This window comes from Oreochromis niloticus, linkage group LG14, assembly GCF_001858045.2.
Source record: "Oreochromis niloticus isolate F11D_XX linkage group LG14, O_niloticus_UMD_NMBU, whole genome shotgun sequence".
Classification (NCBI taxonomy): domain Eukaryota; kingdom Metazoa; phylum Chordata; class Actinopteri; order Cichliformes; family Cichlidae; genus Oreochromis; species Oreochromis niloticus.
The window spans coordinates 28,102,777-28,128,403 of record NC_031979.2 but is presented as its reverse complement, the minus strand read 5'-3'; the positions used below and the strand labels follow the sequence as shown (position 1 = coordinate 28,128,403).

Sequence of the window (25,627 nt, the reverse complement as noted above, 5' to 3'; positions counted from 1 at the left end):
CTAAAGATCCAGCTGCTGTATTTCCATGTTGAGATAAGAATGTGAGATAGTTTCATTCAGAGATGGAGAAAAATGTAAGAAAGAGGGGAGGAATAAGAAATGTGTCATGGTCCTGGGTCGGTGACCCAGTGTTTTTGAGTTTTGTACATTTTTTGTGTTTAGATTTCCACTGTGTTTTTTTTTTTCTCACTGTGTCTTGCTCCCTAGCCCTTTAGTATTTCTTGAGTCCAGTTTTAGGTTTTGTTATGTGGCTTCCCTGTGTTCTGTATTTTCTGTTTTACTTTGATAGTCCCCATCCTGTGTGTAGTGTGTCTGGTTTTACATTACATGAGGTTATCTTATGGAAATTCTTGCTTAAACAAAATGAAGTATACTAGTGTTTGTTGTTCAGCGGTTGGTTGAGTGTACATTTTCACAATCTTACAATGCTGAGATTGCAACCATTCCCCGCCTCTCTTGACTGGAGGCCATGACTCTTTGCATATTAACAATCATGAAAAGGCAGCACAGTGGTTAGCATTTGCCTCACAGCAAGAAGGCTTCAAATCCAGCATCTGCTCATTAGGTGTGAATGGTTGTTTGTCTCTCTGGACAGGCGTTTTTAAAAAAAAAAAATATATGTGATTGGTTAACGGCTCTTAAACCTCTTGTATTTGCAGCGTGTGTAGACATCACGACTGTTGCTGATCTACGTTTCTACACAAGCGCCAGGTTTGCTGTAATCACGCTGACTGAGGGCCTGAGACAGGAGCTGCGTGCAGAAAACACCCATACCCCAGTCACAGTGAGGCTTTAAAAGACACTGTAACCAGCTGGAAGAGTTCCTTTAACAGTTTGAGGTTTGTGAGTTTCTCTTATTTACTATCTTTTTTTGTGACTCATTAGACTTTACTCTGCAACATATTAAATAGCACCAGTTTGTAATAATATAACATTCATAGAACTTTTCTTTCAGATTCTAGACATTCTGGTTGAAGCCATATAGCAGATGTCATTGAGTGTGTTCCCCTGGCAACTCCAGTACTACTGTGGTGCTCATATTTTCAAAATGTTCTGAGGATGTCACCATCACTACGTTTATCAGTCTTCAGATTTAATCTGGTCAGAAAACAACTTTTCATGATTTCTGTACTGAAAGGTTTCATGAATGCATGAAATAATTCAGGGGAAATATACTGTACTTCAGTGTTCTTAGGGAAAAGTGTATTGTGGAAAATATTCAACCCAAGTATAAAAGTGTCGGAAATATACATTTGAGCATTAGAACCCTTGGGGGTTCTTTAGGGCAGAGGTTCCCAAAGTGTGGGGCCCGCCCCCTAGGGGGGGCGCAGAGCCATTGCAGGGGGGGCGCGGTATGAAAAGAAAAAAAAAAAAAAAGCGCTTGGACATGTGGACAGGTTTTTGACGGGGCTCCCACACAAACGCAAAGCAGGAGATGAAGCATCGCCAAATATGTTTCCAAACCAACTTCCTTCCAAGCCAAAGACAGGAAAATATGGTGAAGCATATCTTCCCTTTGGCTTCACCTGCACAAGTGCCAAGGTAGGTCTCCCCTGCAAAATTAGTTTCCCTGCGTCGGGAGCACGCGCTGTGCTCTCCAAATCACGGACAAACAGTATCCCACATTCTTGATTTTTAGTTCACAAACACTTCTTGTAATAACTAACTACTCCTGACATTCAAAGCACGCGCTGTGCTCTCCAAATCACGGACAAACAGTATCCCACATTGTTGATTTTTAGTTCACAAACACTTCTTGTAATAACTAACTACTCCTGACATTTAATGTCAGGAGTAGTTAGTTATTACAAGTTAGTTATTACTCCTGACATTTAATGTCAGGAGTAGTTAGTTATTACAAGAAGTGTTTGTGAACTAAAAATCAAGATACAAATAATATCAGGCTGATCCTGCCGTAATTTGTTCCCCCGGTTCAAATCACGGACAAACAGTATCCCACAGCTGTTTATGTGTTTAAACCCATTTTGCACAGAGAGGCATTTTTTGAAAAATGTATTGATAGCAATGTTGAATATTATTACACAGGAAAAAAAACAACTACACGTAAAATAATTACACCGTGACGCCTCTGCCTTTCTAAATGGAGGGAAAGTAACGTGTGTATATGTAAGCGTGTAAAACCTGAAGATAGTCAGATTAACAGTATTTTGTCTCTATCTGCCATTCTGCAATTCATCTCATGTAAACAATAACGTGGCGCACAGCGTGACGTGAAAAGAGGCACATACCTTTGACGTTGCGTGACGAACTCTGTAATCCTCGTCCACACGTAAACGCAAAAAAGGAGTTTTAAATAATCTCCGTTTTCGGTGAATCGCAACGCCGTTTACGTGTTGACGAAAAGCCCAAACGCATAGAAACAGCTGAGTTTACAAAAATACCAATGTAGGTGTGGACGTAGCGTAAAAGAGTTAGTAGTGTATTTTATTACTACCTGCAATTTATTGCCGTTTACTTGTATTTGCTTAATTGTTTACTAAATGTTTGAGGTGTGAAATAAACCGCAATGGAGTTTGTAAAGAAAATATGGGTGTGTGTGTTTGGAGGATGTGTTTGTGCGGGGGGGGGGGGGCGCGAACATTTTTCTTGTAAAAAAGGGGGGCCTGGCAAAAAAAGTTTGGGAACCACTGCTTTAGGGGGTTAGGGTTGCAGTTAGCGCCATCTGCTGTGGATTTTATTCTGAAGCCTTAATTCTGAAAATATTAGTTTTTCTCGGTTGCGTAAACACTATAACCAGTCTTGTGAACCCAAATTCCAAAACCATAATGCCCCTTTCCAAAAAGCACACCCATTTCCCTGAACTATAAAACACTATGCCCCTGCTTTACCACATGTCAAAGGAAAAAACCTTAGAGAAGCAAGAAACACAAACTCAATTTATGGCATGTACATGGGCGAGGCTTACTGCGTGGCAAGACACAGGCAAGTCGTGCAGAGTCTCAGTCCGTTCTTTATTTTATAGCAGAGAATAGATTACACAGCATCTCTAGGTGGAGCATACGTAATAGAAAAACATCTCTAGATATGGTTATCGCATGAGTGGCCGTTATCCATAAGACAAGAGGAACTAGTATCTTTTGTCATATCAGCTTCAGGTTGGAACTGTCTCTGCCTGAGAGTGTGTTACTTTGTAACTTCCTCACGCATGCTTCTGTTCCTTAATCTGTAGGTTGCAGGCACATCATGTTCTCACAAGAAATTATACTTAAGCAAAATAAAAGTTATCAAAGTAAGTAAATGTAAAAATCTCTTAACACCACATGAGTCAGATGTGGCGAACTGTTACTGCAAAACTCTACACACAAATTCCTACATTTGTCAGTGCTGACACCATGTGGTCACTTAGAAAGCACTATCAGTCCATGTTAACTCACATCAACAGAGCTTTAGCTCAATTAGCACACAATTAATGAAGTAGAAACGCTACGAGTCAAAATGTATCACACACCAATCAGAAACTTTAATGGATAGACTAAAGGGCCAAAGTCAGCTCATTTAGGTTTGAAACAATGGATCCAACGACATGCGGAGGAGGAGGAGATGGAGGAACACAATTGGCCATCGGGCTATTGTAAATGTCCCTGGTCAGCGTGGAGGGAATGTCACTGTGCGCAGCCATCAGCCAATGAGGGATATTCTACCGCCATGACATTTTAGGACTTTATAACACTATGCTTCTCCTTGCTTTTCTTGATGGTCTGAGACAATATATGTTCCAGCAGGACTACAGGTAACCAGCACAGCCAGCACACCCTTACTAGGTTGTTGTTTGGGATAATGTCAGCTTCCATCGCGCTGCTATGGTTCATGACTGGTTTACCAGTAACCCAAGGTTTTCTAACATCTTTCTGCCTGCATACTCTCCCTTTCTAAACCCGATAGAGGAGTTATTTTTCGGCATGGCGGTGGAAGGTGTACGACAGAGAACCTTATGTCCGTGTGCACCTCCTCCAGGTCATGGAAGACACCTGCCTAGACATATCAGTGGATGCATGCCAGGGATGGACCAGGCATGCAAGAGGATTTTTTTCCCCCGCTGCCTGGCCAAGGCCAATAAAGCCTGTGATGTGGATGAGATTCTCTGGCCTGACCCAGACCAATGACAGGATGCTGAGGAAGAATAATGTTCTTAGTGTGTGTTGTACTGTATGGTACACGAATAAAAATGTGCAACTGTATGTACATTGGTTGCATCTTTTGTGTTCATCATGTGAAAAGGTTTTTGAGGGGGAAAAACCACAAGCAACAAGCCAGTTTTGGGAATATTGTTTTACATTTATTGCACCAATGTGTATGACTATGTTGTCGTGTGTGTTTTTGAGGCCTTGTGTGTGATGTCTGTGGGGAAAGTTTGGTTTTTCAGCAAGAACGAATGATTTTGAGTGTGGAGCTTCATATTGACCTGACAATACAATGTTTGGGAAATTGGGTGAGACTTTATGGATTTGTGTTTACTGTTTTGAGAATACGAGACATAGTTTCAAGAAATGTGTTTAAGCAATTGAGAAAAACTGTAATAAAATGAATATATTATAGACTAGAATATATTCAGATTAATAGTAGCCTATCTGGAAGACAAATTACAAAACATTTCACTAAAATTAGTAGTCCAGATACTTTACATTGCAAAAGAAGCCCTCCATAGGGCAGACACCGGAGGGGTTTGATTGCTTACATCACAGTGCTTGTCAGGCTTAATTCTTGAACTCATTGCTTGATAGTATGCGTGTGGGCATGAGTTTCTGGAAACAGAAACAGGTAATTCTATAATTAGTAGTGTCTGATCGACACAAGCAATATCTCACAATGTCCACAAGGGGTCACTGTAAATTTGATTCATACCACATGTCTTGCACTTGCTAATAGTCAAAATCAGAGCAGGGAAATTTAAACTATATAAATCCCGTGATGTCGAGAAGATACAGTTATTATACCTATATTTGAACACATCTTGACTTTATGCTCCTTACAGTTTCAAAACGGCCTCATTACTTCAGAAAACTGTCCAGAGACATTTTAAGATCAATGACGACCTGTGTGAGTTGAAGGATTTTGGTATCATGAAAGGTTTAGATGGTACGGTTGTAAGCTATTCCTTTAGGTAACTCCTTTATTGATCAGAATATCAAAGAATAGTATTTCAGATTTCATTTGGCACATTTTATCCAAGATGCCCTGATGCACCTAGTGTTATTATGCTTGGGGTTGAGATTCTTTAACTACATACTGTTTCTTAAATCAAATATCTTTAATCCAAACAGAATAATGAAGTCGAGCAAATTTCCCCAGAAAATAAGCATTCATATTATTTAGATCCACCTACACGCTTTTGGGAAGTTTTTTTTTTTTAACTTAACTACTGCCATATACTTTGTGCTACAGAAACAGTTCCGGTATCAAAACATTCATCCTTTTCAGGACTACACTGGTATAACTTTTCTTTTTTTGTAACTTTTAAACATATTTAAATATTTAACATTTTATTAGTTTAGTTTTTTCCTTTCAAATGAATGGAGAAGTCTTCAAGCCTTCTTTAAACCCACCCTACTATGAAACTCAACTACTTCAAAGTGTGCTGAAGTAGTTAAGTGTAGACTGATTGGCATAGAAACATAGAGGCAGGTGTGTATCAGTGTGCGTGTATTAGGTGGGGACATCCACGTGTGTGTGTGTGTGTGTCAGTCAGAGGGTTTTGCTATCTACACACACACGCTCACACACACACACACACACACACACACACACACACACACACACACAATACACTCCCCAGATACACATACTACCTAATTTAACCATCCCCTTCTGTGAAAGGACTGCTGCTATCTACCCGAATTAATGTGATTGGAGTTTGTTTATGCTATTTATGCCTTTTTTTGCTGCCTTTTCTTTTAGACTTATTCTTTTTAAACTGTATTTATTCTTTTTAAACTGTATTGCTGTTTGCACTGTAGAGGCTGGTGAGAAACAGTATTTCGTTTCAGGCTGGGTAACACCATACGAAATGACAATCAACTTCTTGAGTCTTGAATTTATACATTGACACTGAGCGTATTTCATGTCTTTTTCTCTCATTCAGCATTTATTTGAGCACTTCTTCATTTTGATGAGTTTCCGCTTCAAGTTTCTGATTCGGATGATTCTGATAAGAGGGTCACATGGTGCAACTTCTCAAAGACACTAACACAAACACAGTGATGGTAACATCCTCACAGAGTGCCAAAAGAGGTAGGTCACAGTTAAACATGCAACAGAGGAAGTGCATCATGTGCCAGCATTTTTAAGAAGAAGACAGTTAACACTTGGGCAAATTTCCTTTGTTTCCGTATTCTAGGGGTCTAGCCAGGACCCTTACCCAGTATCCAGTAAGGGTCCTTGCTAGATCCCCCATGCTAAAAATCATGCCCTGGAATGGCGCAGCTACGTCTGCAGCCTGTCCGGAGTTCGGACACAAAAACATTTCACTGCATGTTGTACTCTATATGACTGTGTACGTGACGAATAAAGCTTGTTTGTTTTGTTTGTATTCTGTGAGTTGATCTTGCTGTGTTGAGTAGTCAGATGAGCCAATCACGCCACTTTAATGTGAAGACGAGCCTGGGTCCTGGTACTGGGGTTGCTGGGGCAACATGACACCTGCTATACAGGTTCAACCACAAGTTCTCCAATCTGAAAGAAAAGTTATGTGAATGTTGTATGATCATGTTATATTATTATGATGATAATGATTATGTGTTGTTATTTAAAATGTTTATTAAGTCCAAACCGAAAAGACTGAAAATAAGCACAAACCTGAACATGAGGAGGGGCACTGAGGACGTACGTGACAGCACTGGCAATGTCTTTTGTTTGCAGAGACTGTTAGAGAAATGCAAAGTGCTTCATTTATTTTTATCTGAATAATTATACCAACGCTCCACGAACTGCAGGATTAATAATTTTACCTTGCGTGTAGCATATAGGGCAGCGACTTCATCAGGATTGTTGCTGCTGGCCCGTGATATAAATTCTGTGGCCACTAAACCAGGAGAAATGCTCTGCAAAAAGAGGTAATGATGAAGGAACTGTAGGATGTACTGTGCATGTGTCTCACAGCAGCTTATACTTGTGTTCAAGGCACTTTTCCAGTTGGTTACAGTAAGTTTTAAAGTCTTACTGTGGCTCGGATATGGGTGTTTTCAGCACGCAGCTCCTGTCTCAGGCCCTCAGTCAGAGCAGTTACAGCATACTTGCTGGCAGTGTAGAAATGTGCTTCAGCAACTGGAATGACTTGATGTCCACAGATGCTGCAACAAAAGATGTTTTACAAGCCATGAACAAACACATCAATTTTTAACTATTATGACTCCTTTTTTCCAGATTAATTACCCTAGTAAAGTCCTTAAACAAAGATCCATTATTTCCCGTCTTCAATCTTGTAATAATGATGTGATTACAAAATAATTCTGATCTACAGATATTTTCCACAATAGAAAAAATCAATTCAAATCAGTAAATAATGATTACTGCATTTCATTTAGTGGCTCGGGGTTTGAGTAAATGAAGCACGGTCTGTTGCAGTAGGAAACAGTTTTTGGTGTCACTGGACCAAAAGCCCATAAATGATCTTTATCCATATTGTAATTCTTATAGTAACAAATGGTACTATATTCCGCACCTCCTCTAAGTTTGCTTTTGGGTTTCATAAAATCTAGTCTATGTTAGGAGAATTTGGCTTCTCGCAGATCTACATCAGTTCAGAGCAGGGGAGATTTATCAGACAAGAAGCACAAAGAGGAACAACATCAGTAGAGAAAATACAGAAAGACATGCACAGGCCAGACAGATTTAAACATCATCGTGTGTTGCATTACTTGGCTTGAATACAACAGATAGTCATCTCTATGCCAACATGAGTACTGTTAATACCACCATCTTTGCTTTTCCTGTAAGCCAAATGTGTGCTTTGAAAAAGGTCTGTTGAGTCATGCTGCTACAGCAGGGGTGTCAAAGTCCAGGCCTCGAGGGCCGGTGTCCTGCAGGTTTTAGATAACACACCTGAATCAAATGATTAGTTCATTACCAGGCATCTGGAGAGCTTCAAGACATGTTGAGGAGGTAATTTAGCATTTAAATCTGTGTTGGATGAAGGGCACATCTAAAACCTGCAGGACACCGGCCCTCAAGGCCTGGAGTTCGACACCTGTGTGCTACAGGATGCTCGTAATCAATCTAAATGATGATTAGAATCATATTATAACATTTATGTGATATTTAAAGCAACAGATTTCTAAGTTCTGTCACTTTCTATTAGCAAGTAAAACTGCACCTGTTTATGTTTATGATGTGCCCATCATCCACGTTTCTCTCTTTCATTGACTGATAAGCTTCACGTGTGCAGATGCTCAGAGCAAGAACGTTGACCTGTAAGAAACCAAGCAGAGAAATAAACAACAAAGTCAACACCCTCCAAACAGCTCGTTTGACAGCTTGTCTTTTGTGCTGGGAGGAAAGAGATGCATTTGTGTAATTCTTTAACTTTTTGAGTTTTGTCATATTGCACTTATTTTAACAAACTATATTGTTTTGCAGGATTTTAGGACAACAATTTTGTAAGTCAGATGAGAGTCATGAGTTTGGTTGTATCAGACTTTGTGTTTTTATGATGGATTATACTGGACATTATGTACCCCATCTTTTTTACAGCGAACTTTTACACAGAATGTGATTTACAGTGTGATTTAATGGATGACTTGGAAAACTGGTTATACCGGTTTAGTTACAGTAGAATAGACTTTTTATTGTCTGTGTCTTATATAACTGCCTAAAGCAGCTGAAAGTTTTCTGCATGATAGTAATCTTAGTTAGTTCAGTTCTTTCCAACTTTCTGTTTCTGCCATGGACTAAACTGGAAATTTCATGTTTTGGCTGTTTCTCCACTTTGGGGATAAGTCAAGTACATGTTATTTTAAAAACTATGAATGAGTGAATTTAAAATTGATTATTAAATTTCACTTCAGTGTTCCTCTTGGAAACTACTCCTGTGAATGTTTCTTTCAAACAGAACTGCAGATCAATGCAAGATATTTTTTTTCTAACTTACATCAATGATGTTCTTCCAGCTGCTGGTTTTGCCACTTAGCAGCGACTCTAGATGATTTAAGCCAGCGTTGTTGATGCACACGTCCACACCTTTGTGCTGCTCTTTGATCGCTGCAAACATGGAGAGAATCTCCTCCTCTTTAGTCAAGTCACACTTGAAAGGCACCAAAACACCAGGGTGTCCGGCGCTCTGACACTCTGCTGCCAGTTTCTGAAACCAAAAAGGAAAAGATGACAGACGTTGAGCTTCTGACTCCACAATTTTGACTTAACAAAAATAAAAACCTCTCGAACAGCTGCACACTATGAAAAATTGAGCTGCCAGATGTGTTTGAAAAGTTGTCCTTCTTGTAGTTTTTATCATAGTAACATAAGTTTTTTTTTATTATTATTTTAGTCCTTAGCTTTAAAATTTATTAGTAATGTTTATTTCCTAAAAGAAAATCATGTCATTTTCATTACAGTTTATTGCAATAGCATAGCCGAAATCAAAATACACGCGCGCAAGTGCGGCGGCAAATACCCGGTATGCCAGATAAGAGCATACCGGGTATTTGCCGACGCAGTCCAGCTCTGTATAGAGGTTAAATTACTCTATGCGTAAACTGAGTTTTCACTTCAGAACAAACCTGGATTTTTGCGACGTCCCTGGCGCAGCCCACCACTTTCATACCGTGCCGGACCAACTCTACGGCTACAGCCGCCCCAATCCCGACCGAGGCTCCGGTCACCAGAGCCACTCTGCCCCGCCAGCGGTCCATCACAGCCCGGACACCGGTAACCTGCTACACGCATGAAAGCGCTACAAATACGAAGAGAGAGAGTGACGGAGCTCTCTCCTGTGTGAGCATTTATATATACACCTGAATCTTATCAGCCTGCCTTTGCTCCCACCTTCAAATCTTCGCCCTGCAGGGAGGCAGCCAGCCAATCCTGTTGTCAGGTTTATGAAATCAGTTTGAGATAACTTTTACTCTTTGATAATTTACTTAATCATTGCTGGGATTTGTTTTAATGATCCAAAAAGTGCCACGTGAACACACTTCCGTTACTGCCTGTTACTAGGCAATTTGGGTTTATGGTTTGACCAAACTCCGAGCGTGCATCCGCAGTATGAAAGGAGTCATAGCTCGACCAGGTTACATTTTCAGTAAGTTCAATTTCAATTTAATTTTATCCATGTAGCACCAAATCACAACAACAGTTGTTTCAATGTCATTTATATTGTTTAGGCACACATCTGAACTGGTCAGGCTCATGGATTAGAGTCTGGCGGGTCAGCTTACATATACAATCCAAGGAATATCATGGTCATGATGATGCTCACAGTGTGACTCAGAGCAGGGAAATTTAAACTATGTAAGTCCTGTGATCTGGAGAAGATACAGTTATTATACTATATTTGAACACATCTTGACTTTCTGCTCCTTACATTTTCAAAACAGCCTCATTACTTTAGAAAACTGTCCAGAGTCATTTCAAGATGAATGACGACCTGTGTGAGTTGAAGGATTTTGGTATCATGAAAGGTTTAGTTTGTGCTCGGAGTGGTACGGTTGTAAGCTATTCCTTTAGGTAACTCCTTTATTGATCAGAATATCAAAGAATAGTATTTCAGATTTCATTTGGCACATTTTATCCAAGATGCCCTGATGCACCTAGACTTATTATTTTGTGGGTTGAGATTCTTTAACCACATACTGTTTCTTAAGTCAAATATCCTTTAATCCAAAAGGAATAATGAAGTCCAGCAAAGCATTCATATTACTGAGATCCACCTACGCACTTTTGGCAAGTGTTTTTTTAACTTAACTACTGCCATATACTCTGTGGTACAGAAACAGTTCCGGTATGAAAATGTCCACCCTTTTCAGGACTACACTGCTTAAACTTTTTGTTACTTTTAAACATATTTAAATATTTAACTTTTTATGAATTTATTTTTTTTCCTTTCAAATGAATGGAGAAGTCTTCAAACCTTCTTCAAACCCACCCTACTATAAAACTCAACTACTTCAGCACATTTGAAGGTAGTTAGGCATAGTTGAGCAGACTGACTGGCATAGAAACAAAGGCAGGTGTGTATCAATGCGTGTGTGTGTGTCAGAGGATTTGCTTAGAATTTATAGATTGACACTGAGCTTATTTCATGTCTTTTTCTCTCATTTATTTATTCTCATTTATTTATTCGTTTCAGCACTTCTTCATTTTGATGAGTTTCAGCTTCAAGTTTCTGATTTGGATGATTCTGACAAGAGGGTCACATCATGCAACTTCTCAAAGACACTAAAAAACACACAGTGATGGTAACATCCTCACAGAGTGTCATAAGGTTGGTCACAGTGCGGCAGAGGAAATCTATCATGTTCCAGCATTTTTAAGAAGACAGTTAACACTTGGACAAATTTCTATTCTTTCCATATTCTGTGAATTGATTTTGCTGTGAGTCAATCACACCACTTTAATGTGAAGACTAGCCTGGTCCTGGGGTTGCTGGGGCAACAAAAGCTGCAATGACACCTGCTATATAGGTTCAACCACAAGTTCTCCAATCTGAAAGAAAAGTTATGTGAATGTTATATGATCATGTTATAGAATTATGATTAATGTTTTGTTATTTAAAATGCAAAGTCGAAACAGAAAAGAACCTGAACATGAGGAGGGGCACTGAGGACGTACGTGACAGCACTGGCAATGTCTTTTGCTTGCAGAGCCTGTTAGAGAAATGCAAAGTGCGTCATTTGATTTTATCAAAATGATCATGTCAACACTCCACAAACTGCAGGATTAATAATTTTACCTTATATGCAGCATATATGCCAGCCACTTGATCAGGATTGTTGCTGCTGGCCCGTGATATAAATTCTGTGGCCACTAAACCAGGAGAAATGCTCTGCAAAAAGAGATAATGATGAAGGAACTGTAGGATGTACTGTGCATGTGTCTCACAGCAGCTTATACTGGTGTTCAGGTGGTTACAGTAAGTTTTAAAGCCTTACTGTGGCTCGGATATGGGTGTTTTCAGCACGCAGCTCCTGTCTCAGGCCCTCAGTCAGAGCAGTTACAGCATACTTTGTGGCAGTGTAGAAATGTAGATCAGCAAAAGGAATGACTTGATGTCCACAGATGCTGCAACAAAAGATGTTTTACAATTCATGGACAAACTGTCACGGCGAGTGAGAGGGGCCGTGTGGAAATTAGAGGATCCAAACGCAGGCACTTGTACCGGTGAGAGGGTGGTTTATTAAACACAAAGGAAATGGACAAACAGCAAACGGAGAACTGAACTATACTGGGTAAACTAAACTACGGAGCCTGAACAAGAGCACAAACCTGAACACGAATAGCAGGAGACGGAATGATGGAAGACGGCAGGGAAACACACAGAATGAAACAGGGTGGATACGCAGACGGACCAGCAACAACAATGACTAAAGACGTGACTTAAATACACACAGAGAAACACAGGGAGATTACACACAGGTGGTGGACACAGCTGGGAGTAATTAACAAGACGAGACAGAGGTAAAACTGAACACACTCACATGAGACGCAGACCTTCACAATAAAACAGGAAACAAGAACACTACACAAAGACGCAGACCCGACACTGAGAGACACATGGAAAATGACACATGGAACCTGAACTAAACTAAACGTGAGATACAACTAAGAACCATTCCTTAAACACAAATAAACAGAAACATGAAACTAATAGACATCATAATCATCACCACAACAAGAGAACAATAAAACAATCCCAGATGCAAAATAAACCAAAGCATAATAAACTCAAAATACTGGGTCCAACGGACCCAGAACCGTGACAGTACCCCCCTCCAAGGGCTGGCTCCCGACAGCCCTAAACGAAAAACCACAACAAAGCACCAGACCAGGGCGGGTGGAGGGGGTCAAGGACGGAGGGAAAGAAACCAAACAAAAAACAAGGAGCAAGACAGTTCAAAAACACAAGAAAACAGTCCCAAAGCACAGGAAAATACAAAAACCAAAGCTCAACAAGAGTCCATAAACAGTTCAGGAGGTCGACCCGGGGGTCGGCCACACAGGAGCCAAAACAGGTCAGGGGGCCGGCCGTGCGGACGGCAATGGCGGCGACGGGAAAACAGTTCTGGGGGCCGACCGTGCACACGGCAATGGCGGCGGTGCAGGCAAAACCCTTCAGGAGGCCGGCCACTTGGAAGGCAGTGGCGGCCACGGGCAAACAGTTCCGGAGGCCGACCGTGCACACGGCAACGGCGGCCACTGAGCAGATCCGGAGGTCGGCTGCAATGCCAGCAGCGGCGACGATCTCCCTCCGGAGGCCGACCTCGACGGCCATGACGCCAACTTAGAGGCCTGGAAAACGGCCGGCAGAGGGGAGGCGGAACAGGACGAGCTGGGTCCCATGACGGTGTAGCAACCGCAGGACCAGACGAGGCAGGGCCAGACGTGGACAAGTCAGGACCAGACGAAGCCGGGCCAGGCGTGGACGAAGGCGTGGACGAAGCCGGGCCAGGCGTGGACGAAGGCGTGGACGAAGCCGGCCAGGCGTGGACGAAGGCGTGGACGAAGCCGGGCCAGGCGTGGACGAAGGCGTGGACGAAGGCGTGGACGAAGCCGGACCTGGCGTGGACGAAGGCGTGGACGAAGCCGGACCTGGCGAGGACGAAGGCGTGGACGAAGCCGGACCTGGCGAGGATGAAGGCGTGGACGAAGCCGACGAGGCAGGACCAGGCGACGGCGGAGCGGCTGCGGAACCTGACGGCAGCGAGACGGCTGCGGAACCTGACGGCAGCGAGACGGCTGCGGAACCTGACGGCAGCGAGACGGCTGCAGGCGATGATGCTGCAGGCGTGGATGAAGACACGGGGGCCGGACCTGACGGCAGCGGGACGGCTGCGGAACCTGACGGCAGCGGGACGGCTGCGGAACCTGACGGCAGCGGGACGGCTGCGGAACCTGACGGCAGCGGGACGGCTGCGGAACCTGACGGCAGCGGGACGGCTGCAGGCGTGGATGATGAAGCTGCGGCTGCAGGCGGAGATGATGAAGCTGCGGCTGCAGGCGGAGATGATGAAGCTGCGGCTGCAGGCGGAGATGATGAAGCTGCGGCTGCAGGCGGAGATGATGAAGCTGCGGCTGCAGGCGGAGATGATGAAGCTGCAGGCGGAGATGATGATGCTGCAGGCGGAGATGATGATGCTGCAGGCGGAGATGTAGATGTCGCGGGGGATGATTTAGCCGGTGATGGCTGAACAGCCCTCCCCGGACCGCCAGCAGACGAGAGGATGTGCTGTCTGGGTCCTCCAGGACCCTCAGCTAACGAGGTGTGGTGCTGGACGGGCTCCTCGGACCCACCAGCTGACGACACAGGAGGCTGGATGGGCGACTCGGGCCCTTCAGCAGACGACACAGGAGCCTGGACGGGCGACTCCGGCCCACCAGCTGACGACACAGGAGGCTGGACAGGCGACTCGGGCCCTCCAGCAGACGACACAGGAGGCTGAACGGGCCCCTCGGACCCTCCAGCAGACGACACAGGAGGCTGAACGGGCCCCTCGGACCCTCCAGCAGACGTGGCATAAGGCTGGACGGGCTCCTCGGGCCCTCCAGCTGACGACACTTGAGGCTGGCTGGGTTCCTCCGAACCCCCAGCAGACGACACTTGAGGCTGGCTGGGTTCTCCCGAACCCCCAGCCGACGAGGCAGGATGCTGTCTGGGTTCACCTGAACCCCCAGCAGACGGAACTTGAAGCTGGCTGGGCTCTCCCGAACCCCCAGCTGACGACACTTGAAGCTGGCTGGGCTCCTCCGAACCCCCAGCTGACGAGGCAGGATGCTGTCTGGGTTCACCTGAACCCCAGCAGACGGAACTTGAAGCTGGCTGGGCTCTCCCGAACCCCCAGCAGACGAAACTTGAAGCTGGCTGGGCTCTCCCGAACCCCCAGCAGACGAAACTTGAAGCTGGCTGGGCTCTCCCGAACCCCCAGCAGACGAAACTTGAGGCTGGACGGGCTCCTCAGGCCCTCCAGCCGACGAGGCAGGATGCTGGCTGGGTTCTCCCAAACCCCCAGCTAACGAAACTTGAGGCTGGACGAGCGACTCGGGCCCTCCAGCGGAAACAGACACTGAGGCAGCAGGTACGCAGACCTCTGCCGGTGTGGACACTGGCTGGAACTGAGCAGCACAGTGGCTAGACTCAGGCAGCAACAGTGGGATGCAGTCCTCAGAGGGCTGAAAGTGTTCCCCAATACACTCAGCAGAGGACGGAGGCGGACGGGTGAAATCACTTGAGCTCTCAGGGGGCGCTGAGAGCCGAGACTGCTCTGGTGAGTTCCCCAGTGAAACTGCTGGCGCTGGCGTCTTGACCTCTAGGGGTCCAGAGTCAGCTGGTGAGTGACACCCAGCCTCTGGGGAGGCCCTAGAGGGAGCAACTGTCTCTGAGGTGACCAGCTTAAGAGAACCAGCAGATGTCGTGGTGAAGTGTTCCCTGCTCGTAACGAGACGGTGAGGATGGTGACTGAATGAGTGAGTGAGCAGACAGATGAACAAGTGGCAGCTGAGCTATAGGCAGCGGAGCGACTACAGACTGACCTACAGGTAGCGGAGACGACTGTAGTGAAGGCGTAATAGGTGGTGGAGAGGCCAACAGAACTGAGGGCAGCTGGCCTGCTGACTGAACTGAGGGCAGCTGGCCTGCTGACTGAACTGAGGGCAGCTGGCCTGCTGACTGAACTGAGGGCAGCTGGCCTGCTGACTGAACTGAGGGCAGCTGGCCTGCTGACTGAACTGAGGGCAGCTGGCCTGCTGACTGAACTGAGGGCAGCTGGCCTGCTGACTGAACTGAGGGCAGCTGGCCTGCTGACTGAACTGCTAACTGTACTGCTAACTGTGTTACAGACCCCACATTGAATTGTGGTGAAGGTGTGGATGGGGGAATATGGTCAGGAAGCTCTGTTTCAGTGAGGTCTACAGCTTCCCCTGAATTGACCAGTGCAGATGAAAAAGAGTCCCAAACATTTTCATTCTCTAAACTCATAATGCTAAACTCAGTAACTCCAGGCTCAGAAACAGTGTGAACACAGTCATTAACTCTGAACGTAGGCTCAGAAAAGGAAGTCTGAAGCGCAATGGCCATGGGTGAGACAGAAAAATCATTGTTAGCGTCAGAAGGCACACAAAAAATAGCGCCAGAAAACAGTCACTGAATCTGACGCAGCAGGAAAAGTGTCCCTTTCACTCACCACAGCCGGCTGCTCTGTCATTCTGAACTCCGGCTGTGGGGTGCCGCGCCGGCGGCGTGAACGTCGCTTCCTCCGTGGAGACGGCTCCGACGGGCCGGGTAACTCCTCATCCGGCGGTACGGACGGCACGTCCTCCGTTGAAGCGAGCGGGTGAGCAGTGGCGGCGGGGGGTGAAGGTGTAGTTCATGGAGAATGAAGTTTTGTATGAGCGGGTGGAGTGAGTCCAATAGCCAGGGATAATCGGACAAAAGCTGTCGTAGCCTGACTTCCAGAACGTAAAGAAACGCTTCACCCTCATGCTCAAGCCACAGGTTGATTATTTTGGTAGCTGAGTCCGTTATGAGCTCTCGAAGCTCCGAGGGTGGGGTGAATGCCGCTGGATCCATATCTGGCTGGTCCGTACTGTCACGGCGAGTGAGAGGGGCCGTGTGGAAATTAAAGGAGGATCCAAACGCAGGCACTTGTACCGGTGAGAGGGTGGTTTATTAAACACAAAGGAAATGGACAAACAGCAAACGGAGAACTGAACTATACTGGGTAAACTAAACTACGGAGCCTGAACAAGAGCACAAACCTGAACACGAATAGCAGGAGACGGAATGATGGAAGACGGCAGGGAAACACACAGAATGAAACAGGGTGGATACGCAGACGGACCAGCAACAACAATGACTAAAGACGTGACTTAAATACACACAGAGAAACACAGGGAGATTACACACAGGTGGTGGACACAGCTGGAGTAATTAACAAGACGAGACAGAGGTAAAACTGAACACACTCACATGAGACGCAGACCTTCACAATAAAACAGGAAACAAGAACACTACACAAAGACGCAGACCCGACACTGAGAGACACATGGAAAATGACACATGGAACCTGAACTAAACTAAACGTGAGATACAACTAAGAACCATTCCTTAAACACAAATAAACAGAAACATGAAACTAATAGACATCATAATCATCACCACAACAAGAGAACAATAAAACAATCCCAGATGCAAAATAAACCAAAGCATAATAAACTCAAAATACTGGGTCCAACGGACCCAGAACCGTGACACAAACACATTAATTTTTAACTATTACTACTACTATGACTCCTTTTTTCCCCAGATTAAGGACTTTACTAGGGTAGTTAAAGGAAGATCAGTTATTTCCCTTCTTAAATCTTGTAATAATAACAAAATTCTGATCTATAGACATTTTCCAAATTAGGAAAAAAGAACCCTGAATAAATAATGATTACTGCATTCCATTCGTTAACCCAGAGCTTTAATTTCCCCTGGGGATCAATAAAGTATTCTGATTCTGATTCTCAAAGTGTGGGGCCCGCCCCCTAGGGGGGCGCAGAGCCATTGGGGGGAGGGGGGAGAATGCTTGGACACTGCAAGCATAATGGACAGGTTTTAGATGGGGCGCCCACGCAAATGCAAAGCAGCACATGAAGCATCTGAATATGTTTTCAAACCAACTTCATTCTAAGACAAAGACTAGAAAATATGGTGAAGCATGTCTTCCCTTTGGCTTCACCTGAACAAGTGCCAAGGTAGGTCTCCCCTGCAAAATTGGTTTTCCCTGCGTCGGGAGCAGCGCTGGGCTCTCCAAATCACGGACAAACAGTATCCCACATTCTTGATTTTAAGTTCACAAACACTTGTTGTAATGACTAACTACTCCTGACATTTTGGACATAGCTCTTTATACAGTAAAGTTACAGTGGGATACAAATAATATCAGGCTGATCCTTCCGTAATTTGTTCCCCGGTTTAAATCACGGACAAACAGTATCCAACAGCTGTTTTTGTTTTTAAATCCATTTTGCACAGAGAGGCATTTTTTGAGAAGTGTATTGACAGCAATGTTGAATATTATTACACAGGAAAAAAACAACTACACATAAAATAATCACACCGTGACGCCTCTGCCTTTCTAACTGCGTGTGTATATGTAAGCGTGTAAAACCTGAAGATAGTCAGATTAACAGTATTTTGTCTCCATCTGCCATTCATCTCATATAAACAATAACGTGGCGCACAGCGTGACGTGAAAAAAGGCACATACCTTTGACGTTGCTTGACGAACTCTGTAATCCTCGTCCACACGTAAACGCAAAAAAAGGAGTTTTAAATAATCTCCGTTTTCGGTGAATCGAAACGCCGTTTACGTGTGAACGAAAGGCCCAAACGCATAGAAACAGCTGAGTTTTCAAAAATACCCATGTAGGTGTGGACGTAGCGTAAAAGAGTTAGTAGTATATTTTATCACCACCTGTAATTTATTGCAGTTTACTTGTATTTGCTAAATTGTTTACTAAATGTTTGAGGTGTGAAATAAACCGCAATGGAGTTTGAAAAAAAAAATGTGTGTGTGCTTGAAGGAAGTGTTTGTGCGCGTGCGTGCGCGTGCGTGCGAGGGGAGGGGGGGGCGCAACATTTTTCTTGTAAAACAAAGGGGGGCCTAGCAAAAAAAAGTTTGGGAACCACTGCGTTAACCCAAGATTTGGTTAAATAAAGCATGGTTTCATGACTTCTTAAAGCTGTAGTAGGAAACACAGTTTTGTTGTCACTGGACCAAATATGTTATCTTTATACATATTGTAATTCTTATGCTAATAAATTGTACTAGACTCCCACACCTCCTCTGGGCTTTGCTTTCAGGTTTCAGAAAATCTAGCATGTGTTAGGAGACTTTGGCTTCTCACAGGTCTACATCAGTTCAGATGATGGGAGATGTTTAAGAAAAGACGTACAAAGAAACAATATCAGTGGAGGAAATACAGAAAGACATGCCCAGGCCAGACAGATTTAAACATCATCGTGTGTTGCATTACTTGGCTTGAATTCAACAGATAGTCATCTCTATGCCAAAGAACCATGAGTATTGTTAATACCACCATCTTTGCTTTTCCTGTAAGCCAAATGTGTGCTCTGAAAAAAGGCACCTGTTTATGTTTATGATGTGCCCATCATCCACGTTTCTCTCTTTCATTGACTGATAAGCTTCACGTGTGCAGATGCTCAGAGCAAGAACGTTCACCTGTAAGAAACCAAGCAGAGAAATAAACAACAAAGTCAACACCCTCCAAACAGCTCGTTTGACAGCTTGTTTTTTGTGCAGGGAAGAAAGAGATACATTTGTGTAATTTTTTAACTTTGTTAAAATAAATGCAATATGACAAAACTCAAATTATATTGTTTTGCAGGATTTTAGGACAACAGTTTTTTAAGTCAGATGAGAGTCATGAGTTTGGTTGTATCAGACTTTGTGTTTTTATGATGGATTAAACTGAACATTCCCATCTTTTTACAGTGAACTTTTACACAGAATGTGATTTAAAGTGTAATTTAATAGATGACTTGGAAAACTGGTTATACCGGTTTAGTTACAATAGAATAGACTTATTCTGTGTCTTATATAACTGCCTAAAGCAGTTGAAAGTTTTCTGCATGATAGTAATCTTAGTTAGTCCAACTTTCTGTTTCTGCCATGGACTAAACTGGAAATTTCATGTTTTGGCTGTTTCTCCACTTTGGGGATAAATCAAGTACATGTTATTTTAAAAACTATGAATGAGTGAATTTAAAATTGATTATTAAATTTCACTTCAAACTTCAATGTTCCTCTTGGAAACCACTCCTGTGAACACTTCTTTCAAACAGAACTGCAGATCAATGCAAGATTATTTTTTTCTAAATTACATCAATGATGTTCTTCCAGCTGCCGGTTTTGCCATTTAGCAGGCGTTCTGGGTGACCCAGACCAGCATTGTTGATGCACACGTCCACGCCTTTCTGCTGCTCTTTGATCGCTGCGAACATGGACAGAATCTCCTCCTCTTTCGTCAAGTCACACTTGAAAGGCACCAAAACACCAGGGTGACCGGCGCTCTGACACTCTGCTGCCAATTTCTAAAACCAAAAAGGAAAAGATGACAGACGTTCAGCTTCAAAATAACTTCTTTTTTGCACCGTTAAACTCACAAAAACTACATTTCTCTCACTGGGTCTCAACTCATGTCTGAACACATCCTTACATCAGCCGGTCCTCAGGCCTGATGCACGGTAACTTCTCTTTCCATCTCTGTAACAGGGCAGCCCTTAGTGGCTGGAAAACAGTGAGATGGACCAAGGCAAGTGTAGTGGAACAAAGTATTTATTTGCCATACAGCTCTCCTTACAAAACATTCATTCGTCGAGCTTCTTCACAGCACAATCAACCCTCTCTAATGACAACCGGCAGCCTTTAATATGTTCAGCTGTCACAGACTAAACCAGAGGTTCCCAAAGTGTGGGGCCCGCCCCCGAGCCATTGCAGGGGGGGGGGCGCGGTATGAAAAGAAAAAAAAAAAAAAAAAAAAAAAGAGCGCTTGGACACTGTGGACAGGTATTTTTGATGGGGCTTCCACACAAACGCAAAGCAGGAGATGAAGCATCGCCAAATATGTTTCCAAACCAACTTCCTTCCAACCCAAAGACTAGAAAATATGGTGAAGCATATCTTCCTTTTGGCTTCATCTGCACAAGTGCCAAGGTAGGTCTCCCCTGCAAAATTAGTTTCCCTGCATCGGGAGCAGCGCTGGGCTCTCCAAATCACGGACAAACAGTATCCCACATTCTTGATTTTTAGTTCACAAACACTTCTTGTAATAACTCACTACTCCTGACATTTTGGACATGTTAGCCCTTTATGCAGTAAAGTTACAGTGGGATACAAATAATATCAGGCTGATCCTGCCGTAATTTGTTCCCTCCGGTTCAAATCACGGACAAAGTATCCCACAGCTGTTTATGTGTTTAAACCCATTTTGCACAGAGAGGCATTTTTTGAAAAATGTATTGATAGCAATGTTGAATATTATTACACAGGAAAAAAACAACTACACGTAAAATAATTACACCGTGACGCCTCTGCCTTTCTAAATGGAGGGAAAGTAACGTGTGTATATGTAAGCGTGTAAAACCTGAAGATAGAGACAAAATACTGTTAATCTGACTATCTGCCATTCTGCAATTCATCTCATGTGACGAACTCTGTAATCCTCGTCCACACATAACCGCAAAAAAGGAGTTTTAAATAATCTCCATTTTCGGTGAATCGCAACGCCGTTTACGTGTTGACGAAAAGCCCAAACGCATAGAAACAGCTGAGTTTTCAAAAATACCCGTCCACACCTACACGGGTATTTTTGAAAACGGAGATTTTCCGTTTTCGTTTTAAAAAATAATCCCGTCCACACGTAAACGCAGAAATGAAGGAAAACGCTGCTAGGAACATGCCAAAGCAACAGGTGGCGATATATTCCTAACAGTGTAGAAATGTTGGCCAATCAGAAGTCTAGAAGCCTCGTTGGGAAATAGTAAACAAAGATGGGGCATAGAAGCAGAACCGAGTTGTATGTGTGGAGGGACAGTAACTGTGTGTGTATATGTAAGCATTTAAACACTGCAGAGAGTACAATTAACAGTAACAGTATTGTAGAAATTCATTTCACCTAAACCAGGGGACGGCAACCTGCGGCTCCGGAGCCGCATGCGGCTCTTTGGTCCTTATACTGCGGCTCTGCGTGGTTTGGGCAAATACATTAGAAGTATTTAGCTGAAGTGTATTTTATTTATTTTAGTTTTTTAACTTGTAGTTCTAAGTTGGAGGATTATTGTGATATTAAAATATAAAAATAAAATTGTATTCTATTATTTTTTCATCGCTCAAAATAAGCGTCACACTCGTGGAAGCCGATAACGCCATGCATCTATTGAGACTTTCAACCCCAGGTAGGTCAATTATGGATCTTCGGATCCACATTATGTCAGCAGCTGTTCTCCACGGTGAACTATGTTAAAAACAAACACCGTTCACGCCTGACAGATGACAGCTTACAGTCCTGCGTAAAGATGAAAGCCCCGATTTGCAGACGCTGTGAGCAGAGGTTCGGGACCAGAAGTCTCATTGTAAACATATCACGGCAGACCCGACGATGTTTGCATGGACATGCTTTTCAGCATCTCTTTATTAACCAGGTAAAATACATATTTAGGCAGAATTTTGCAAATATCCATTTTTCAGCAGCATAGTGCTTTTTTCCAATTATTTTTTAAGAGTCAGGTCAAGGCTCCAAAAGCCCAAAGGCGATATAAGGGTGGCGCCTCACAACAGTTTTTGTTTGCTGGATCATTTTAGTTCAGCTGGGTGTCTTTCCTTTTGTTATATTTCTTTAAGAGTTTAAAATGTGTTAATTACATAAATAAAATTCAATTTTCTCTGTAGCACTTAGTTGTTCACACAAAGCATAAAGGTAAAAAAACAATATATACAGTGTTATCTTCATTTTAGATGTCAAAAAGTATTTGCGGCTCCCAGTGTTTTCTTTTGCGTGGAAACCGGGTCCAAATGGCTCTTTGGGTGTTAAAGGTTGCAGACCCCTGACCTAAACAATAACTTGGCGCACAGTGTGACGTCAAAAAAGGCGCACACCTATGACGCTGCGTTTTCTCCGTTTTCCTCGTCCACGGTAAATGCAAAAACGGAGTTTTCGAAAATATCCACCCTGGCAGGCGTTTTTAGAAAACGCCGTTTACGTGTGGACGAAAGGTCCAAACGCATAGAAAAATCTGCGTTTTCAAAAATACCCAGTACGTAAAAAAGGGGGGCCTGGCAAAAAAAGTTTGGGAACCACTGGACTAAACCATTATTCCACTCTCAGGTAAATTCTTAGACTCCAACCTTCCACCACAGTATACAATATACCAATTTGAATAAATAAATACATTTCCCATTTTTATATTAATAAATATTTAACACTTTAATTTTACACCAAACCCAATATTATAAAAAAACAAAAACAAACAAACAAAAAAAAAAAACCCAAGCACAAAAAGATTCCCCACACTCCCTTAACCAATGGTCTCTCCCGGAACCTTTAACTGGTGTCTGGACCCCCTGGGAAACATTTGCCCAAACACCTTGAAGAGCACACGGTCACGAAAGGTAAGTAATCATTATCTCACAAACACTTATTTGCACCACTTTTATTGCTAGATTTCACACACACACACACACGCATTAGTTTTCCTTACTGGTAAACCTTAATCACAATCTCAATCACCATTCTTTTTTCCTCACAGACAACCACCACATTCCTTGATGAGGAGCAGCTGTGCAGGATCTGAAACAAGGCTACCAACTGATTTTAATATTCCCAATAAATATTCAATAAATAATTAAACTTCTGGTGTGCAAATGTTTTACTGTGCAAATCCATGCTTAAAGTGCGATGCTAAATAAAGTGCTTGATAAGGTGCTTTTAATAAAGTGAAAGCTGTGCTCTGTGCTATAATATAGATAAATGTAGTAAGGGAGTCATCTTCCTTACAATCTCAAAAACAATAAGATATATTTTAACAAAAAAAACTATTTTAGTAATAGTAGTTTTTATCCGACTCCACAATTTTGACTTAACAAAAATAAAAACCTCTCGAACAGCTGCACACTATGAAAAATTGAGCTGCCAGATGTGTTTGAAAAGTTGCCCTTCCCTTGTAGTTTTTATCATAGTAACATAAGTTTTTTTTTTTTTTTTAGTCCTTCACTTTAAAATTTATTAGTAATGTTTATTTCCTAAAAGAAAATCATGTCATTTTCATTAGTTTATTGCAATAGCATAGCCGAAATCAAAATACACGCGCGCAAGTGCGGCGGCAAATACCCGGTATGCCAGATAAGAGCATACCGGGTATTTGCCGACGCAGTCCAGCCCTGTATAGAGGTTAAATTACTCTATGCATCAACTGAGTTTTCACTTCAGAACAAACCTGGATTTTTGCGACGTCCCTGGCGCAGCCCACTACTTTCATACCGTGCCGGACCAACTCTACGGCTACAGCCGCCCCAATCCCGACCGAGGCTCCGGTCACCAGAGCCACTCTGCCCCGCCAGCGGTCCATCACAGCCCGGACACCGGTAACCTGCTACAAACACGAAGAGAGAGAGTGACGGAGCTCTCTCCTGTGTGAGCATTTATATATACACCTGAGTCAAGGGCGTAGATTTGGCATGGACGGAAGGGACATGTCCCCACCAATAATTTGATTTCTTCGAGTAAAGAAAAATAAACCCGATAGAAAGAAAAAAAACGATCTGTCAACGTCTCATTCACCCAGCGGTGCAGAAAGAGTCAAATTACGTTCTCTACTGAAGTCCTACGTCATGTGACAAACATGGCCAATGTGATTGGCTGTGCCTTTCAGGGAGCTCTGTTTAGTTTTAGCAGCGGCAAGCCTGCGCTGCGAGGACCTGCAAGGAGGAGAGGAGGATGACAGCAAAAAGGAAGAACCTGGATATAAGAAAGTATTTTTCAAAGAAACCTGTAAGTCACTTAAAGCAAAGTTAACTCATAAAATGTGTCCGTCCGTTACAGGCTATGCTAGGCTTTGGCCCACATCAATCTAAAATTGTGTGTAACCATGAATAACGTGTTTTGGAAACTAAATGCACAACATGCAGCACTATTAGTTCTGTCTCCCAGAGCAGCATTTCTAATTTTGATTGAAACTGTCAGAGAAAACGGCAGCCTCGAGCAAGCCAGGATATTAGTTTACAGAGGCTGTTAAAATTATATGTCTAACGTTAAAATGATGGTGACACAATAATTTCATCCTAATGGTACTGACAGATTCATAGGGTTAATTTTTAAGACAAAATATCATGGGGTAGTCATGATTTTGCAAATATTCCACCTTGTAGTGTAGTTTGCACAAATTGTTTTAAAAATGCACTCACCCTCAAACATTACTGAGAGTCGAGATCTGCACAAATTGACAGAAACACCGAAGAAGCTCCCCATTTTATTCTTATTGTCATGTATGTCCTATTTGTCAGGTGACAGAAGAACCAACACAAAGCTCAGAGTAATGGTGATACAAGATCACAGGTGAAATTGGATGCTGACTTGGTGGTTCATGACTGTATTTGAAGCACATGTGTGACTGCATGTATTTGGAATGTCTCACTGTTATTTATCAGGTGACAGAGGCAGCTCTGCCATGTTGTAGCTCAGAGGTGAAGAGGCAAGGTCACAGGTGACTGACTGATGATTTGGTGCTATAGATTAACTAGTATTTATTATCATGACAATTGTTAGGCTGCTGATATAAATTGATTCATTAGTGTATATTTGACAAAGAATCTGAATTGACATGTCTCACTTTTTATATGGCACAAATCAATGTGTTATTTTATCAGGTGGCAATGTCCTAGTGCAGTCAGAGGGGAAGAGC

The 25,627-nt window shown here is 43.1% G+C and overlaps 1 protein-coding gene and 3 long non-coding RNA genes across 4 annotated transcripts; 2 read left to right on the top strand and 2 right to left on the bottom strand.

Annotated features, from left to right (window-relative positions):
- Nucleotides 1-343: 343 nt before the first annotated feature.
- Nucleotides 344-1,329, top strand: LOC102079410 (uncharacterized). Its single transcript, XR_001223912.3, has 3 exons — nt 344-565; nt 660-839; nt 956-1,329. It is a non-coding gene; the product is annotated as an uncharacterized LOC102079410 (long non-coding RNA).
- Nucleotides 1,330-6,075: 4,746 nt separating this feature from the next.
- Nucleotides 6,076-9,951, bottom strand: LOC109194269 (dehydrogenase/reductase SDR family member 11). The gene is made up of 7 exons (XM_019367515.2): nt 9,732-9,951; nt 9,104-9,313; nt 8,330-8,424; nt 7,178-7,307; nt 6,966-7,058; nt 6,814-6,879; nt 6,076-6,690 (listed from the first exon to the last, which is right to left on the bottom strand). Exons 1-7 carry the CDS (start codon nt 9,861-9,863, stop codon nt 6,661-6,663), a joined length of 756 nt encoding a protein of 251 aa, XP_019223060.1. The 5' UTR covers nt 9,864-9,951; the 3' UTR covers nt 6,076-6,660.
- A 1,296-nt stretch (nt 9,952-11,247) lies between these two features.
- LOC100695540 (dehydrogenase/reductase SDR family member 11) lies at nt 11,248-24,424 on the bottom strand. Its single transcript, XR_001223911.3, has 7 exons — nt 24,164-24,424; nt 20,054-20,263; nt 19,297-19,391; nt 12,102-12,231; nt 11,903-11,995; nt 11,751-11,816; nt 11,248-11,655 (listed from the first exon to the last, which is right to left on the bottom strand). It is a non-coding gene; the product is annotated as a dehydrogenase/reductase SDR family member 11 (long non-coding RNA).
- LOC109205069 (uncharacterized) lies at nt 22,931-23,577 on the top strand. The gene is made up of 2 exons (XR_002064539.2): nt 22,931-23,339; nt 23,477-23,577. It is a non-coding gene; the product is annotated as an uncharacterized LOC109205069 (long non-coding RNA).
- Nucleotides 24,425-25,627: the final 1,203 nt, after the last annotated feature.

Coding starts and splice junctions, on each gene's coding strand:
- LOC109194269 (XM_019367515.2), bottom strand. CDS start 9,863: ATGGACCGCTGGCGGGGCAGAGTGGCTCTGGTGACCGGAGCCTCGGTC. Junction 7,308..8,329: donor CACATCATAAACATAAACAG/GTGCAGTTTTAC, acceptor CTTTTGTTGCAG/CATCTGTGGACATCAAGTCA. Junction 6,691..6,813: donor GTGCCCCTCCTCATGTTCAG/GTTTGTGCTTAT, acceptor CTTTTCTTTCAG/ATTGGAGAACTTGTGGTTGA.